The sequence below is a fragment of the Oncorhynchus masou genome, unplaced genomic scaffold (genome assembly GCF_036934945.1).
Source record: "Oncorhynchus masou masou isolate Uvic2021 unplaced genomic scaffold, UVic_Omas_1.1 unplaced_scaffold_916, whole genome shotgun sequence".
In the NCBI taxonomy this organism is placed as follows: domain Eukaryota; kingdom Metazoa; phylum Chordata; class Actinopteri; order Salmoniformes; family Salmonidae; genus Oncorhynchus; species Oncorhynchus masou.
In genome coordinates this window covers 222537-242639 of record NW_027015637.1, presented here as the reverse complement: position 1 = coordinate 242639, position 20103 = coordinate 222537, and the positions used below count along the sequence as shown (strand labels likewise).

The following is a 20103-nucleotide window of genomic DNA, read 5'->3' as shown; positions in this document are numbered from 1 at the left end:
TCCTATGGTTAGTACTGGTTAGTACTGGTTAGTACTGAGTAGACTAGTATGTCTCCTATGGTTAGTACGGGTTAGTACTGTGTAGACTAGTATGTATCCTATGGTTAGTACTGGTTAGTACTGGTTAGTACTGGTTAGTACTGAGTAGACTAGTATGTCTCCTATGGTTAGTACTGGTTAGTACTGTGTAGACTAGTATGTATCCTATGGTTAGTACTGGTTAGTACTGGTTAGTACTGGTTAGTACTGAGTAGACTAGTATGTCTCCTATGGTTAGTACGGGTTAGTACTGAGTAGACTAGTATGTCTGCTATGGTTAGTACTGGTTAGTACTGAGTATACTAGTATGTCTCCTATGGTTAGTACTGGTTAGTACTGTGTAGACTAGTATGTCTCCTATGGTTAGTACTGGTTAGTACTGAGTAGACTAGTATGTCTCCTATGGTTAGTACTGTTTAGTACTGGTTAGTACTGAGTAGACTAGTATGTCTCCTATGGTTAGTACGGGTTAGTACTGAGTAGACTAGTATGTCTGCTATGGTTAGTACTGGTTAGTACTGAGTATACTAGTATGTCTTCTATGGTTAGTACTGGTTAGTACTGTGTAGACTAGTATGTCTCCTATGGTTAGTACTGGTTAGTACTGGTTAGTACTGTGTAGACTAGTATGTCTCCTATGGTTAGTACTGGTTAGTACTGTGTAGACTAGTATGTCTCCAATGGTTAGTACTGGTTAGTACTGGTTAGTACTGGTTAGTACTGAGTAGACTAGTATGTATCCTATGGTTAGTACTGGTTAGTACTGGTTAGTACTGAGTAGACTAGTATGTCTCCTATGGTTAGTACTGGTTAGTACTGAGTAGACTAGTATGTCTCCTATGGTTAGTACTGGTTAGTACTGGTTAGTACTGGTTAGTACTGAGTAGACTAGTATGTATCCTATGGTTAGTACTGGTTAGTACTGAGTAGACTAGTATGTCTCCTATGGTTAGTACTGGTTAGTACTGGTTAGTACTGTGTAGACTAGTATGTCTCCTATGGTTAGTACTGGTTAGTACTGTGTAGACTAGTATGTATCCTATGGTTAGTACTGGTTAGTACTGGTTAGTACTGAGTAGACTAGTATGTCTCCTATGGTTAGTACGGGTTAGTACTGGTTAGTACTGTGTAGACTAGTATGTCTCCTATGGTTAGTACTGGTTAGTACTGTGTAGACTAGTATGTATCCTATGGTTAGTACTGGTTAGTACTGGTTAGTACTGGTTAGTACTGAGTAGACTAGTATGTCTCCTATGGTTAGTACGGGTTAGTACTGAGTAGACTAGTATGTCTCCTATGGTTAGTACTGGTTAGTACTGGTTAGTACTGTGTAGACTAGTATGTCTCCTATGGTTAGTACTGGTTAGTACTGTGTAGACTAGTATGTCTCCTATGGTTAGTACTGGTTAGTACTGAGTAGACTAGTATGTCTCCTATGGTTAGTACTGGTTAGTACTGTGTATACTAGTATGTCTCCTATGGTTAGTACTGGTTAGTACTGAGTAGACTAGTATGTCTCCTATGGTTAGTACTGGTTAGTACTGGTTAGTACTGTGTAGACTAGTATGTCTCCTATGGTTAGTACTGGTTAGTACTGTGTAGACTAGTATGTCTCCTATGGTTAGTACTGGTTAGTACTGGTTAGTACTGTGTAGACTAGTATGTATCCTATGGTTAGTACTGGTTAGTACTGAGTATACTAGTATGTCTCCTATGGTTAGTACTGGTTAGTACTGTGTAGACTAGTGTGTATCCTATGGTTAGTACTGGTTAGTACTGTGTAGACTAGTATGTCTCCTATGGTTAGTACTGGTTAGTACTGGTTAGTACTGGTTAGTACTGAGTAGACTACTATGTTTCCTATGGTTAGTACTGGTTAGTACTGTGTAGACTAGTATGTCTCCTATGGTTAGTACTGGTTAGTACTGGTTAGTACTGTGTAGACTAGTATATCTCCTATGGTTAGTACTGGTTAGTACTGGTTAGTACTGGTTAGTTCTGAGTAGACTACTATGTCTCCTATGGTTAGTACTGGTTAGTACTGGTTAGTACTGTGTAGACTAGTATGTCTCCTATGGTTAGTACTGGTTAGTACTGGTTAGTACTGTGTAGACTAGTATGTCTCCTATGGTTAGTACTGGTTAGTACTGTGTAAACTAGTATGTATCCTATGGTTAGTACTGGTTAGTACTGGTTAGTACTGTGTATACTAGTATGTCTCCTATGGTTAGTACTGGTTAGTACTGTGTAGACTAGTATGTCTCCTATGGTTAGTACTGGTTAGTACTGGTTAGGACTGTGTAGACTAGTATGTCTCCTATGGTTAGTACTGGTTAGTACTGGTTAGTACTGAGTAGACTAGTATGTCTCCTATGGTTAGTACGGGTTAGTACTGTGTAGACTAGTATGTATCCTATGGTTAGTACTGGTTAGTACTGGTTAGTACTGGTTAGTACTGAGTAGACTAGTATGTCTCCTATGGTTAGTACTGGTTAGTACTGTGTAGACTAGTATGTATCCTATGGTTAGTACTGGTTAGTACTGGTTAGTACTGGTTAGTACTGAGTAGACTAGTATGTCTCCTATGGTTAGTACGGGTTAGTACTGAGTAGACTAGTATGTCTGCTATGGTTAGTACTGGTTAGTACTGAGTATACTAGTATGTCTCCTATGGTTAGTACTGGTTAGTACTGTGTAGACTAGTATGTCTCCTATGGTTAGTACTGGTTAGTACTGAGTAGACTAGTATGTCTCCTATGGTTAGTACTGTTTAGTACTGGTTAGTACTGAGTATACTAGTATGTCTCCTATGGTTAGTACTGGTTAGTACTGTGTAGACTAGTATGTCTCCTATGGTTAGTACTGGTTAGTACTGGTTAGTACTGTGTAGACTAGTATGTCTCCTATGGTTAGTACTGGTTAGTACTGTGTAGACTAGTATGTCTCCAATGGTTAGTACTGGTTAGTACTGGTTAGTACTGGTTAGTACTGAGTAGACTAGTATGTATCCTATGGTTAGTACTGGTTAGTACTGGTTAGTACTGAGTAGACTAGTATGTCTCCTATGGTTAGTACTGGTTAGTACTGAGTAGACTAGTATGTCTCCTATGGTTAGTACTGGTTAGTACTGGTTAGTACTGGTTAGTACTGAGTAGACTAGTATGTATCCTATGGTTAGTACTGGTTAGTACTGGTTAGTACTGAGTAGACTAGTATGTCTCCTATGGTTAGTACTGGTTAGTACTGAGTAGACTAGTATGTCTCCTATGGTTAGTACTGGTTAGTACTGAGTAGACTAGTATGTCTTCTATGGTTAGCACTGGTTAGTACTGAGTGGAGTAGTATGTCTCCTATGGTTAGTACTGGTTAGTACTGTGTAGACTAGTATGTCTCCTATGGTTAGTACTGGTTAGTACTGGTTAGTACTGTGTAGACTAGTATGTCTCCTATGGTTAGTACTGTGTAGACTAGTATGTATCCTATGGTTAGTACTGGTTAGTACTGGTTAGTACTGAGTAGACTAGTATGTCTCCTATGGTTAGTACGGGTTAGTACTGGTTAGTACTGAGTAGACTAGTATGTCTCCTATGGTTAGTACGGGTTAGTACTGGTTAGTACTGTGTAGACTAGTATGTCTCCTATGGTTAGTACGGGTTAGTACTGTGTAGACTAGTATGTATCCTATGGTTAGTACTGGTTAGTACTGGTTAGTACTGGTTAGTACTGAGTAGACTAGTATGTCTCCTATGGTTAGTACGGGTTAGTACTGAGTAGACTAGTATGTCTCCTATGGTTAGTACTGGTTAGTACTGAGTATACTAGTATGTCTCCTATGGTTAGTACTGGTTAGTACTGAGTAGACTAGTATGTCTCCTATGGTTAGTACTGTTTAGTACTGGTTAGTACTGAGTATACTAGTATGTCTCCTATGGTTAGTACTGGTTAGTACTGTGTAGACTAGTATGTCTCCTATGGTTAGTACTGGTTAGTACTGGTTAGTACTGTGTAGACTAGTATGTTTCCTATGGTTAGTACTGGTTAGTACTGTGTAGACTAGTATGTCTCCAATGCTTAGTACTGGTTAGTACTGGTTAGTACTGGTTAGTACTGAGTAGACTAGTATGTATCCTATGGTTAGTACTGGTTAGTACTGGTTAGTACTGAGTAGACTAGTATGTCTCCTATGGTTAGTACTGGTTAGTACTGAGTAGACTAGTATGTCTCCTATGGTTAGTACTGGTTAGTACTGGTTAGTACTGGTTAGTACTGAGTAGACTAGTATGTATCCTATGGTTAGTACTGGTTAGTACTGGTTAGTACTGAGTAGACTAGTATGTCTCCTATGGTTAGTACTGGTTAGTACTGAGTAGACTAGTATGTCTCCTATGGTTAGTACTGGTTAGTACTGAGTAGACTAGTATGTCTTCTATGGTTAGCACTGGTTAGTACTGGTTAGTACTGAGTGGAGTAGTATGTCTCCTATGGTTAGTGCTGGTTAGTACTGAGTAGACTAGTATGTATCCTATGGTTAGTACTGGTTAGTACTGAGTAGACTAGTATGTCTCCTATGGTTAGTGCTGGTTAGTACTGAGTAAACTAGTATGTCTCTATGGTTAGTGCTGGTTAGTACTGAGTAGACTAGTATGTCTCCTATGGTTAGTACTGGTTAGTACTGAGTAGACTAGTATGTCTCCTATGGTTAGTACTGGTTAGTACTGGTTAGTACTGGTTAGTACTGAGTAGACTAGTATGTCTCCTATGGTTAGTACTGGTTAGTACTGGTTAGTACTGAGTAGACTAGTATGTCTCCTATGGTTAGTGCTGGTTAGTACTGAGTAGACTAGTATGTCTCCTATGGTTAGTACTGGTTAGTACTGAGTAGACTAGTATGTCTCCTATGGTTAGTACTGGTTAGTACTGGTTAGTACTGTGTAGACTAGTATGTCTCCTATGGTTAGTACTGAGTAGACTAGTATGTCTCCTATGGTTAGTACTGGTTAGTACTGGTTAGTACTGAGTAGACTAGTATGTCTCCTATGGAGTCACTGATGAGAATATGTTTATCTGTCTGTCTGTCTGAGTGTCTGTGTGTCTGTCTTTAGGTCTGTCTGTCTGTCTGTCTTTCTTTAGGTCTGTCTGTCTGAGTGTCTGTATGTGTGTCTGTCTGATGACAACTAGGACTCTGACTCATACTTACTCTGTTTTATCTTGCTTACTGAGTTACTTATTTAGTTATTTAGTAACTTATTTAGTTAGGCTTTTTGAATTTCTTGCGGTACATAGGCCATCAGCAAACTCCATCCAACCCGTTCTGTCCTGCGCCATTCAAACAAGTTTTGAATTTCTTCATTTCACCCATTTTAATCTCTTCATCTCATTTTGAATCTCTCTTCCTCTTTCCTGTGTGTCAGATTTTAACGTGGATAACTTCCTGTGTAAGGAGGATCTGGAGAAGACGTTGAACCGGCTGACTAAAGGAGAGCTGACCCCTGAAGAGGTCAATCTGGTCTGTAGCAAGGCCATGGAGGAGGCTGACCTCGACGGGGACAGCAAGCTCTCCTTCTCGGACTTCGAGAACATGATCTCTAAAGCTCCAGACTTTCTAAGGTAAGATGTCATGGATGTGGTCTGGTGTGTCAGGCTAGTGTATAATGTCTGGTGTGTCAGGCTAGTGTATAATGTCTGGTGTGTCAGGCTAGTGTATAATGTCTGGTGAGTCAGGCTAGTGTATAATGTCTGGTGAGTCAGGCTAGTGTATAATGTCTGGTGAGTCAGGCTATAATGTCTGGTGAGTCAGACTATAATGTCTGGTGAGTCAGACTATAATGTCTGGTGAGTCAGGCTAGTGTATAATGTCTGGTGAGTCAGGCTAGTGTATAATGTCTGGTGAGTCAGGCTAGTGTATAATGTCTGGTGAGTCAGGCTAGTGTATAATGTCTGGTGAGTCAGGCTAGTGTATAATGTCTGGTGAGTCAGGCTAGTGTATAATGTCTGGTGAGTCAGGCTATAATGTCTGGTGAGTCAGGCTAGTGTATACTGTCTGGTGAGTCAGGCTAGTGTATAATGTCTGGTGAGTCAGGCTAGTGTATAATGTCTGGTGAGTCAGGCTAGTGTATAATGTCTGGTGAGTCAGGCTAGTGTATAATGTCTGGTGAGTCAGGCTATAATGTCTGGTGAGTAATTCTATAATGTCTGGTGAGTCAGGCTAGTGTATAATGTCTGGTGAGTCAGGCTAGTGTATAATGTCTGGTCAGTCAGGCTAGTGTATAATGTCTGGTGAGTCAGGCTAGTGTATAATGTCTGGTGAGTCAGGCTAGTGTATAATATCTGGTGAGTCAGGCTAGTGTATAATGTCTGGTGAGTCAGGCTAGTGTATAATATCTGGTGTGTCAGGCTAGTGTATAATGTCTGGTGAGTCAGGCTATAATGTCTGGTGAGTCAGACTATAATGTCTGGTGAGTCAGGCTAGTGTATAATGTCTGGTGAGTCAGGCTAGTGTATATTGTCTGGTGAGTCAGGCTAGTGTATAATGTCTGGTGAGTCAGGCTAGTGTATAATGTCTGGTGAGTCAGGCTAGTGTATAATATCTGGTGTGTCAGGCTAGTGTATAATGTCTGGTGAGTCAGGCTAGTGTATAATGTCTGGTGAGTCAGGCTAGTGTATAATGTCTGGTGAGTCAGGCTAGTGTATAATGTCTGGTGAGTCAGGCTAGTGTATAATGTCTGGTGAGTCAGGCTAGTGTATAATGTCTGGTGAGTCAGGCTAGTGTATAATGTCTGGTGAGTCAGGCTAGTGTATAATGTCTGGTGAGTCAGGCTAGTGTATAATGTCTGGTCAGTCAGGCTAGTGTATAATGTCTGGTGAGTCAGGCTAGTGTATAATGTCTGGTGAGTCAGGCTAGTGTATAATATCTGGTGAGTCAGGCTAGTGTATAATGTCTGGTGAGTCAGGCTAGTGTATAATATCTGGTGTGTCAGGCTAGTGTATAATGTCTGGTGAGTCAGGCTATAATGTCTGGTGAGTCAGACTATAATGTCTGGTGAGTCAGGCTAGTGTATAATGTCTGGTGAGTCAGGCTAGTGTATATTGTCTGGTGAGTCAGGCTAGTGTATAATGTCTGGTGAGTCAGGCTAGTGTATAATGTCTGGTGAGTCAGGCTAGTGTATAATATCTGGTGTGTCAGGCTAGTGTATAATGTCTGGTGAGTCAGGCTAGTGTATAATGTCTGGTGAGTCAGGCTAGTGTATAATGTCTGGTGAGTCAGGCTAGTGTATAATGTCTGGTGAGTCAGGCTAGTGTATAATGTCTGGTGAGTCAGGCTAGTGTATAATGTCTGGTGAGTCAGGCTATAATGTCTGGTGAGTCAGGCTATAATGTCTGGTCAGTCAGGCTAGTGTTTAATGTCTGGTGAGTCAGGCTAGTGTATAATGTCTGGTCAGTCAGGCTAGTGTATAATGTCTGGTGAGTCAGGCTAGTGTATAATGTCTGGTCAGTCAGGCTAGTGTATAATGTCTGGTGAGTCAGGCTAGTGTATAATGTCTGGTGAGTCAGGCTATAATGTCTGGTGAGTCAGGCTATAATGTCTGGTGAGTCAGGCTAGTGTATAATGTCTGGTGAGTCAGGCTAGTGTATAATGTCTGGTGAGTCAGGCTAGTGTATAATGTCTGGTGAGTCAGGCTAGTGTATAATGACATGGAGGTGGAGATAACTTCTGCTGCCCTATTTAATGCTTCGTTCAGACAAAGATAACTTCTGCTGCTCTATATAATGCTGCTTTCAGACAAAGATAACTTCTGCTGCCCTATATAATGCTGCTTTTAGACAAAGATAACTTCTGCTGCCCTATATAATGCTGCTTTTAGACAAAGATAACTTCTGCTACCCTATATAATGCTGCTTTCAGACAAAGATAACTTCTGCTACCCTATATAATGCTGCTTTCAGACAAAGATAACTTCTGCTGCTCTGCATGGTGCTGCTTTCAGACAAAGATAACTTCTGCTACCCTATATAATGCTGCTTTCAGACAAAGATAACTTCTGCTGCTCTGCATGGTGCTGCTTTCAGACAAAGATAACTTCTGTTGCCCTGTATAATGCTGCTTTCAGACAAAGATAACTCCTGCTGCCCTATATAATGCTGCTTTTAGACAAAGATAACTTCTGCTACCCTATATAATGCTGCTTTCAGACAAAGATAACTTCTGCTGCTCTGCATGGTGCTGCTTTCAGACAAAGATAACTTCTGCTACCCTATATAATGCTGCTTTCAGACAAAGATAACTTCTGCTGCTCTGCATGGTGCTGCTTTCAGACAAAGATAACTTCTGTTGCCCTGTATAATGCTGCTTTCAGACAAAGATAACTTCTGCTACCCTATATAATGCTGCTTTCAGACAAAGATAACTTCTGCTACCCTATGTAATGCTGCTTTCAGACAAAGATAACTTCTGCTACCCTATATAATGCTGCTTTTAGACAAAGATAACTTCTGCTGCCCTATATAATGCTGCTTTTAGACAAAGATAACTTCTGCTGCTCTATATAATGCTGCTTTTAGACAAAGATAACTTCTGCTGCTCTATATAATGCTGCTTTTAGACAAAGATAACTTCTGCTGCCCTATTTAATGCTGCTTTCAGACAAAGATAACTTCTGCTGCCCTATTTAATGCTGCTTTCAGACAAAGATAACTTCTGCTGCTCTGCATGGTGCTGCTTTCAGACCGAGATTAAACACAGAGAGAGAACCAATAGTGCTTGATCAGAGCCTTTTTACTGCTGACCAATCAATCTATCAACAGTATTGTAAATCATTTTCATTTGAGAGCCCAAACCAGGCGGAAAGAACGGGCTAGTAAAAATCTCTCCCATTCCAGAGAGCTTGATTTAGCTGGCCAATGATATGGCCTTGTAAATCTGCCAATCACACGGGGGCGGCTGTAGATTGGCTTGAACTCTTCCTGGTTTCCATGGTTTATTGGTTTGGCGCGTGTTGTCGTGGCAACCAGGTCAGACCTTTGGCAGGATGCTGCTGCCTGTGACCAGAGACAGTGACAGATAAACACGATGGCCCTGTAAGACATAAATAGAGATAAACAACAACATGTCTCTCTCCTCCTGTAACAGGTGCCTGGCGAGTGAATGTTGTTATCCTCTCTAGGGTAGGTGGGACGCTAGCGTCAAAAATACTCAATTCAAATATTTAACATTCTTCAAAATATATGTGTTATACATCAAAATAAAGCTTAACTTCTTGTTAATTCAGCCGCTGTGTCAGATTTTAAAAAGGCTTTACGGCGAAAGCAAACCATGCGTTTATCTGAGGACAACGCCCAGGATACAAACACATGACAATCGTATTTCAACCAGGCAGGTGCACCACAAAAGTCAGAAATAGCGATATAATTAATGCCTTACCTTTGAAGATCTTCTTCTGTTGGCACTCCAAAATGTCCCAGAAACATCACAAATGGTCCTGTTGTTTGATAAAGTCCTTCATTATATTCCCAAAATGTCCATTTATTTGGTTCGTTTGATACATAAATACACCGGTTCCAACTCACCCAACATGCCTACAAAGTATCTAATAAGTTACCTGTAAACTTGGTCCAAACATTTCAAACAACGTTCCTAATCCAAATTTATGTATCCTAAAACGTTACTAATCAATCAAATTTAAGACGGAATAAACTGTTTCTAATACCGGATAAAAACAACGTGAAGCGTACTCCTGTTCACGCGCATCAAAACAGTGACACTTGAACAATGAATAGCACCACTTCTTCATTTCTCAAAAGAAAAACATTGAACAATTTCTAAAGACTGTTGACATCTAGTGGAAGTCATAGGAACTGCAACCAGGTTCCTAATAAAAAAGGGAGTCCCAAAGAAAACCATTGGAATATCCTATTACCTCAACAACAAAAAATCCCCTGGATGGTTTGTCCTCGGGGTTTTGCCTGCCAAATTAGTTCTGTTATACTTACAGACAATATCTTAACAGATTTAGAAACTGTAGAGTGTTTTCCATCCCGATCTACCAATTATATTCATATCCTAGCTTCTGGGCCTGAGTAACAGGCAGTTTACTTTGGGCTTTTCATCCGGATGTCAAAACACTGCCCCCTACCCCAGAGAGGTTATAGACATTTACATGTCAAAGGGATACGTGGGGATTTCGGGCAATGAGGCCCTTTATCTAATTCCCCAGAGTCAGGTGAACTTGTGGATACCATTTTTACGTCTCTGTGTCTCTGCATGAAGGAAGTTAAGAGGGAGTCAATGCTAACTAGCGTTAGCGCAATGACTGGGACTATATGGGTGTATACTAGCATGCTAGCTGATAGACTTGTCCATTGTTTACACAGGAATGGAAATGTGTATTTGGCACTTTGGCTCACAGTAGAAGGATAAACATAACACATACACATTACACACATTTGAGTGAGGCTGGTTTACACAGGTAGCACAATTCTGATCCTTTCGCCACTAATTGGTCTTTTGACCAACCAGATCAGATACTTTGCCAATAACTGGGCTGCCAGAGTAGATGCTCCTATGCAGATGGACTTTCCTCCAGCCACAATCTGTCCCAGACCTGCCCTTCTAATAGACTTGTATTAGAACCATGTCATTGCAGCGTTAACTCGTCGGTTTTCAACAACCTGTATCTTTAGATTCACTGCTGAGGTGTGGAATACTCTGACTGACCTGCTGCCCTGTTAGAATGGCGGAGGCTGTGGATCTGTTGCTAACCTCTCCCCCGTACAGACCCCTGGATCCTGCTGGATTTAATGGCTTCATAGCCATCTCCCACCCCATTGGATATAATGGATTCATGGCCATCTCCCCAGCCCATTAGATATAATGGATTCATGGCCATCTCCCCAGCCCATTAGATATAATGGCTTCATGGCCATCTCCCCAGACCATTAGATGTAATGGATTCATAGCCATCTCCCCAGACCATTAGATGTAATGGATTCATGGCCGTCTCCCCAGACCATTAGATATAATGGATTCATGGCCATCTCCCCAGCCCATTAGATGTAATGGATTCATGGCCATCTCCCCAGCCCATTAGATATAATGGATTCATGGCCATCTCCCCAGACCATTAGATATAATGGCTTCATGGCCATCTCCCCAGCCCATTAGATATAATGGATTCATGGCCATCTCCCCAGCCCATTAGATATAATGGCTTCATGGCCATCTCCCCAGTCCATTAGATGTAATGGCTTCATAGCCATCTCCCCAGACCATTAGATATAATGGATTCATGGCCATCTCCCCAGACCATTAGATGTAATGGATTCATGGCCATCTCCCCAGACCATTAGATGTAATGGATTCATGGCCATCTCCCCAGACCATTAGATGTAATGGCTTCATGGCCATCTCCCCAGACCATTAGATGTAATGGATTCATGGCCATCTCCCCAGTCCATTAGATATAATGGATTCATGGCCATCTCCCCAGACCATTAGATATAATGGATTCATGGCCATCTCCCCAGACCATTAGATATAATGGATTCATGGCCATCTCCCCAGACCATTAGATATAATGGATTCATGGCCATCTCCTCAGACCATTAGATGTAATGGATTCATGGCCATCTCCCCAGCTCATTAGATATAATGGATTCATGGCCATCTCCCCAGTCCATTAGATATAATGGATTCATGGCCATCTCCCCAGACCATTAGATATAATGGATTCATGGCCATCTCCCCAGACCATTAGATATAATGGATTCATGGCCATCTCCCCAGTCCATTAGATGTAATGGATTCATGGCCATCTTCCCAGCCCATTAGATGTATACACTGTCTGGATGACCTTGCAGGGCCCCCTCTCTACTTTAATATTACTTCATGCAAAAGACTGTCCATTTCCAGCTTTGGCAGGGTAAAAAGTAATCGGTACAGTATCGTCCTGTCACCCGAGCCGCGGTCCAATGTGACATTGGTACTAGTTCACTGGCCAGGCCTTGTAGAATGTCAGTACAGTGGCTCTATGTCACTTTAAGTAGCTCTATTAGCAGCAGAGTACTGTTGTAGGTTAATGGGAGTGTTGCAGCTCTGGCTGGGGTTTTCCTCCCAAATGGCACCCTACGCCCTATATAGTGCACTACTTTAGACCAGAGTCAGTAGGACTCTGGCACCCTATGCCCTATATAGTGCACTACTTTAGACCAGAGTCAGTAGGACTCTGGCACCCTATGCCCTATATAGTGCACTACTTTAGAACAGAGTCAGTAGGACTCTGGCACCCTATGCCCTATATAGTGCACTACTTTAGACCAGAGTCAGTAGGACTCTGGCACCCTATGCCCTATATAGTGCACTACTTTAGACCAGAGTCAGTAGGACTCTGGCACCCTATGCCCTGTATAGTGCACTACTTTAGACCAGAGTCAGTAGGACTCTGGCACCCTATGCCCTATATAGTGCACTACTTTTTTATCATGGCTCAAGCACTGTGAATGGAATAGGGTGCCATTTGGGATGCGGGCTTGTTCTGTTCTGTGATTCTCTCCTCAGGAAAGACGCCATTTCTCACTCACACAGAAAATGGCTTTTGTATAATCTCAGCTGCAACTGACAGTCAGCCAGACTGGCACACAATACTTATGAACAGGAGAGGGGGGGGGGGGGAGGGAGGAGAGGAGGGAGGGAGAGAGGGAGGGAGGGAGAGAGAGGGGAGGAGAGGGGAGAGGGGGAGGGGGAGGGGGGAGGAGAGGGGGAGGGGAGGGGAGAGGAGAGGGGGGAGGAGGGGGAGAGAGGAGAGGAGAGGGAGAGGAGAGGGAGAGGGGAGGAGGGGAGAGGAGAGGAGAGGAGAGGGGGAGGAGGGGAGAGGAGAGGGAGAGGGGAGAGGGGGAGAGGAGGGGAGAGGGAGAGGGGAGGAGGGGAGAGGGAGAGGGGAGGGAGAGGGAGAGGAGAGGAGGGGGAGAGGGAGAGGAGAGGGAGAGGGGAGGAGGGGGAGAGGAGAGGGGGAGAGGAGAGGAGAGGGGAGAGGAGGGGAGAGGGGAGGAGGGGGAGAGGGAGAGGGGGAGAGGGAGAGGAGAGGAGAGGAGGAGGGAGGAGGGGAGAGGGAGAGGAGAGGGAGAGGAGAGGGGGAGAGGAGGAGGAGAGAGGGGAGAGGAGAGGGAGAGGGGGAGAGGAGAGAGAGAGGAGAGGAGAGAGAGGGAGAGGAGAGAGGGAGAGGAGAGGAGAGAGAGGGAGAGGAGAGAGAGGGAGAGGGAGAGGGAGAGGATAGGGTTCAGGGAGAGGGGAGAGGAGAGAGGATTTACTGAGGATAAGAGAGATGAGAGGGTTGAAGATGGGAGAGGAGTAGGAGAGGAGATGGATGTATCCAGGCAGATATACTGTCTAGGAGGAGTGTATCCAGAGGAGGAGGGAGAGGATATACTGTATCATTGTTGATAGATAGATGGATTCAGGCAACATACTTTCTCAAGGGGAGGTATCCAGTCAGCAGCAGATATACTGTATCTATTGTTGATAAGGTTATTAGTCATGCTAGATGTATCCAGTCAGCAGATATACTGTATCTATTGTTGATAAGGTTATTAGTCATGCTAGATGTATCCAGTCAGCAGATATACTGTATCTATTGTTGATAAGGTTATTAGTCATGCTAGATGTATCCAGTCAGCAGATATACTGTATCTATTGTTGATAAGGTTATTAGTCATGCTAGATGTATCCAGTCAGCAGATATACTGTATCTATTGTTGATAAGGATTAGTCATGCTAGATGTATCCAGTCAGCAGATATACTGTATCTATTGTTGATAAGGTTATTAGTCATGCTAGATGTATCCAGTCAGCAGATATACTGTATCTATTGTTGATAAGGTTATTAGTCATGCTAGATGTATCCAGTCAGAGCAGATATATGTATCTATTGTTGAAAGGTTATTAGTCATGCTAGATGTATCCAGTCAGCAGAGATATACTGTATCTATTGTTGATAATTAGTCATGGAGATCTGGTATGAAGATGGAAGGGATTCAGTCAAGATATACTGATGTTGATTTATTAGTCATGCTAGATGTATCAGTCACAGCAGATATACTGTATCTATTGTTGATAAGGTTTATCATGCTAGATGTATCCAGTCAGCAGATATACCTATTGTTGATAAGGTTATTAGTCATGCTAGATGTATCAGTCAGCAGATATACTGTATCTATTGTTGATAAGGTTATTAGTCATGCTAGATGTATCCAGTCAGCAGATATACTGTATCTATTGTTGATAAGGTTATTAGTCATGCTAGATGTATCCAGTCAGCAGATATACTGTATCTATTGTTGATAAGGTTATTAGTCATGCTAGATGTATCCAGTCAGCAGATATACTGTATCTATTGTTGATAAGGTTATTAGTCATGCTAGATGTATCCAGTCAGCAGATATACTGTATCTATTGTTGATAAGGTTATTAGTCATGCTAGATGTATCCAGTCAGCAGATATACTGTATCTATTGTTGATAAGGTTATTAGTCATGCTAGATGTATCCAGTCAGCAGATATACTGTATCTATTGTTGATAAGGTTATTAGTCATGCTAGATGTATCCAGTCAGCAGCAGATATTGTTGATAAGGTGTATCTATTGTTGATAAGGTTATTAGTCATGCTAGATGTATCCAGTCAGCAGATATACTGTATCTATTGTTGATAAGGTTATTAGTCATGCTAGATGTATCCAGTCAGCAGATATACTGTATCTATTGTTGATAAGGTTATTAGTCATTAGATGTATCCAGTCATGCTAGATGTATCCAGTCAGCAGAGATATACTGTATCTATTGTTGATAAGGTTATTAGTCATGCTAGATGTATCCAGTCAGCAGATATACTGTATCTATTGTTGATAAGGTTATTAGTCATGCTAGATGTATCCAGTCAGCAGATATACTGTATCTATTGTTGATAAGGTTATTAGTCATGCTAGATGTATCCAGTCAGCAGATATACTGTATCTATTGTTGATAAGGTTATTAGTCATGCTAGATGTATCCAGTCAGCAGATATACTGTATCTATTGTTGATAAGGTTATTAGTCATGCTAGATGTATCCAGTCAGCAGATATACTGTATCTATTGTTGATAAGGTTATTAGTCATGCTAGATGTATCCAGTCAGCAGATATACTGTATCTATTGTTGATAAGGTTATTAGTCATGCTAGATGTATCCAGTCAGCAGATATACTGTATCTATTGTTGATAAGGTTATTAGTCATGCTAGATGTATCCAGTCAGCAGCAGATATACTGTATCTATTGTTGATAAGGTTATTAGTCATGCTAGATGTATCCAGTCAGCAGATATACTGTATCTATTGTTGATAAGGTTATTAGTCATGCTAGATGTATCCAGTCATGCAGATATACTGTATCTATTGTTGATAAGGTTATTAGTCATGCTAGATGTATCCAGTCAGCAGATATACTGTATCTATTGTTGATAAGGTTATTAGTCATGCTAGATGTATCCAGTCAGCAGATATACTGTATCTATTGTTGATAAGGTTATTAGTCATGCTAGATGTATCCAGTCAGCAGCAGATATACTGTATCTATTGTTGATAAGGTTATTAGTCATGCTAGATGTATCCAGTCAGCAGATATACTGTATCTATTGTTGATAAGGTTATTAGTCATGCTAGATGTATCCAGTCAGCAGATATACTGTATCTATTGTTGATAAGGTTATTAGTCATGCTAGATGTATCCAGTCAGCAGATATACTGTATCTATTGTTGATAAGGTTATTAGTCATGCTAGATGTATCCAGTCAGCAGATATACTGTATCTATTGTTGATAAGGTTATTAGTCATGCTAGATGTATCCAGTCAGCAGATATACTGTATCTATTGTTGATAAGGTTATTAGTCATGCTAGATGTATCCAGTCAGCAGATATACTGTATCTATTGTTGATAAGGTTATTAGTCATGCTAGATGTATCCAGTCAGCAGATATACTGTATCTATTGTTGATAAGGTTATTAGTCATGCTAGATGTATCCAGTCAGCAGATATACTGTATCTATTGTTGATAAGGTTATTAGTCATGCTAGATGTATCCAGTCAGCAGCAGATATACTGTATCTATTGTTGATAAGGTTATTAGTCATGCTAGATGTATCCAGTCAGCAGATATACTGTATCTATTGTTGATAAGGTTATTAGTCATGCTAGATGTATCCAGTCAGCAGATATACTGTATCTATTGTTGATAAGGTTATTAGTCATGCTAGATGTATCCAGTCAGCAGATATACTGTATCTATTGTTGATAAGGTTATTAGTCATGCTAGATGTATCCAGTCAGCAGATATACTGTATCTATTGTTGATAAGGTTATTAGTCATGCTAGATGTATCCAGTCAGCAGATATACTGTATCTATTGTTGATAAGGTTATTAGTCATGCTAGATGTATCCAGTCAGCAGATATACTGTATCTATTGTTGATAAGGTTATTAGTCATGCTAGATGTATCCAGTCAGCAGCAGATATACTGTATCTATTGTTGATAAGGTTATTAGTCATGCTAGATGTATCCAGTCAGCAGATATACTGTATCTATTGTTGATAAGGTTATTAGTCATGCTAGATGTATCCAGTCAGCAGATATACTGTATCTATTGTTGATAAGGTTATTAGTCATGCTAGATGTATCCAGTCAGCAGATATACTGTATCTATTGTTGATAAGGTTATTAGTCATGCTAGATGTATCCAGTCAGCAGATATACTGTATCTATTGTTGATAAGGTTATTAGTCATGCTAGATGTATCCAGTCAGCAGATATACTGTATCTATTGTTGATAAGGTTATTAGTCATGCTAGATGTATCCAGTCAGCAGATATACTGTATCTATTGTTGATAAGGTTATTAGTCATGCTAGATGTATCTGTATCTATTGTCATGCAGATATAGTCTGTATCTATTGTTGATAAGGTTATTAGTCATGCTAGATGTATCCAGTCAGCAGATATACTGTATCTATTGTTGATAAGGTTATTAGTCATGCTAGATGTATCCAGTCAGCAGATATACTGTATCTATTGTTGATAAGGTTATTAGTCATGCTAGATGTATCCAGTCAGCAGATATACTGTATCTATTGTTGATAAGGTTATTAGTCATGCTAGATGTATCCAGTCAGCAGATATACTGTATCTATTGTTGATAAGGTTATTAGTCATGCTAGATGTATCCAGTCAGCAGATATACTGTATCTATTGTTGATAAGGTTATTAGTCATGCTAGATGTATCCAGTCAGCAGATATACTGTATCTATTGTTGATAAGGTTATTAGTCATGCTAGATGTATCAGTCAGTATCCAGTCAGCAGCAGATATACTGTATCTATTGTTGATAAGGTTATTAGTCATGCTAGATGTATCCAGTCAGCAGATATACTGTATCTATTGTTGATAAGGTTATTAGTCATGCTAGATGTATCCAGTCAGCAGATATACTGTATCTATTGTTGATAAGGTTATTAGTCATGCTAGATGTATCCAGTCAGCAGATATACTGTATCTATTGTTGATAAGGTTATTAGTCATGCTAGATGTATCCAGTCAGCAGATATACTGTATCTATTGTTGATAAGGTTATTAGTCATGCTAGATGTATCCAGTCAGCAGATATACTGTATCTATTGTTGATAAGGTTATTAGTCATGCTAGATGTATCCAGTCAGCAGATATACTGTATCTATTGTTGATAAGGTTATTAGTCATGCTAGATGTATCCAGTCAGCAGATATACTGTATCTATTGTTGATAAGGTTATTAGTCATGCTAGATGTATCCAGTCAGCAGATATACTGTATCTATTGTTGATAAGGTTATTAGTCATGCTAGATGTATCCAGTCAGCAGATATACTGTATCTATTGTTGATAAGGTTATTAGTCATGCTAGATGTATCCAGTCAGCAGATATACTGTATCTATTGTTGATAAGGTTATTAGTCATGCTAGATGTATCCAGTCAGCAGATATACTGTATCTATTGTTGATAAGGTTATTAGTCATGCTAGATATACTGTATCCAGTCAGCAGATATACTGTATCTATTGTTGATAAGGTTATTAGTCATGCTAGATGTATCCAGTCAGCAGATATACTGTATCTATTGTTGATAAGGTTATTAGTCATGCTAGATGTATCCAGTCAGCAGATATACTGTATCTATTGTTGATAAGGTTATTAGTCATGCTAGATGTATCCAGTCAGCAGATATACTGTATCTATTGTTGATAAGGTTATTAGTCATGCTAGATGTATCCAGTCAGCAGATATACTGTATCTATTGTTGATAAGGTTATTAGTCATGCTAGATGTATCCAGTCAGCAGATATACTGTATCTATTGTTGATAAGGTTATTAGTCATGCTAGATGTATCCAGTCAGCAGATATACTGTATCTATTGTTGATAAGGTTATTAGTCATGCTAGATGTATCCAGTCAGCAGATATACTGTATCTATTGTTGATAAGGTTATTAGTCATGCTAGATGTATCCAGTCAGCAGATATACTGTATCTATTGTTGATAAGGTTATTAGTCATGCTAGATGTATCCAGTCAGCAGATATACTGTATCTATTGTTGATAAGGTTATTAGTCATGCTAGATGTATCCAGTCAGCAGATATACTGTATCTATTGTTGATAAGGTTATTAGTCATGCTAGATGTATCCAGTCAGCAGATATACTGTATCTATTGTTGATAAGGTTATTAGTCATGCTAGATGTATCCAGTCAGCAGATATATCTATTGTATCATATTGTTATACTGATATTGTTGATAAGGTTATTAGTCATGCTAGATGTATCCAGTCAGCAGATATACTGTATCTATTGTTGATAAGGTTATTAGTCATGCTAGATGTATCCAGTCAGCAGATATACTGTATCTATTGTTGATAAGGTTATTAGTCATGCTATATACTGATGTATAAGGTTATTAGTCATGCTAGTCAGTCAGCAGATATACTGTATCTATTGTTGATAAGGTTATTAGTCATGCTAGATGTATCCAGTCAGCAGATATACTGTATCTATTGTTGATAAGGTTATTAGTCATGCTAGATGTATCCAGTCAGCAGATATACTGTATCTATTGTTGATAAGGTTATTAGTCATGCTAGATGTATCCAGTCAGCAGATATACTGTATCTATTGTTGATAAGGTTATTAGTCATGCTAGATGTATCCAGTCAGCAGATATACTGTATCTATTGTTGATAAGGTTATTAGTCATGCTAGATGTATCCAGTCAGCAGATATACTGTATCTATTGTTGATAAGGTTATTAGTCATGCTAGATGTATCCAGTCAGCAGATATACTGTATCTATTGTTGATAAGGTTATTAGTCATGCTAGATGTATCCAGTCAGCAGATATACTGTATCTATTGTTGATAAGGTTATTAGTCATGCTAGATGTATCCAGTCAGCAGATATACTGTATCTATTGTTGATAAGGTTATTAGTCATGCTAGATGTATCCAGTCAGCAGATATACTGTATCTATTGTTGATAAGGTTATTAGTCATGCTAGATGTATCCAGTCAGCAGATATACTGTATCTATTGTTGATAAGGTTATTAGTCATGCTAGATGTATCCAGTCAGCAGATATACTGTATCTATTGTTGATAAGGTTATTAGTCATGCTAGATGTATCCAGTCAGCAGATATACTGTATCTATTGTTGATAAGGTTATTAGTCATGCTAGATGTATCAGTCAGCAGATATACTGTATCTATTGTTGATAAGGTTATTAGTCATGCTAGATGTATCCAGTCAGCAGATATACTGTATCTATTGTTGATAAGGTTATTAGTCATGCTAGATGTATCCAGTCAGCAGATATACTGTATCTATTGTTGATAAGGTTATTAGTCATGCTAGATGTATCCAGTCAGCAGATATACTGTATCTATTGTTGATAAGGTTATTAGTCATGCTAGATGTATCCAGTCAGCAGATATACTGTATCTATTGTTGATAAGGTTATTAGT

The 20103-nt window shown here is 40.0% G+C and overlaps 1 protein-coding gene across 1 annotated transcript in view; it reads left to right on the top strand.

Moving 5' to 3' along the window:
- LOC135538141 (calcium and integrin-binding family member 2-like) overlaps positions 1-20103 on the top strand; it is a 46925-nt gene that overhangs the window by 10405 nt on the left and 16417 nt on the right. Inside the window, exon 4 of the mRNA XM_064964114.1 lies at positions 5451-5646. Within this exon, the coding sequence (XP_064820186.1) occupies positions 5451-5646 (196 nt within the window). The remainder of the gene's footprint in view (positions 1-5450; positions 5647-20103) is intronic.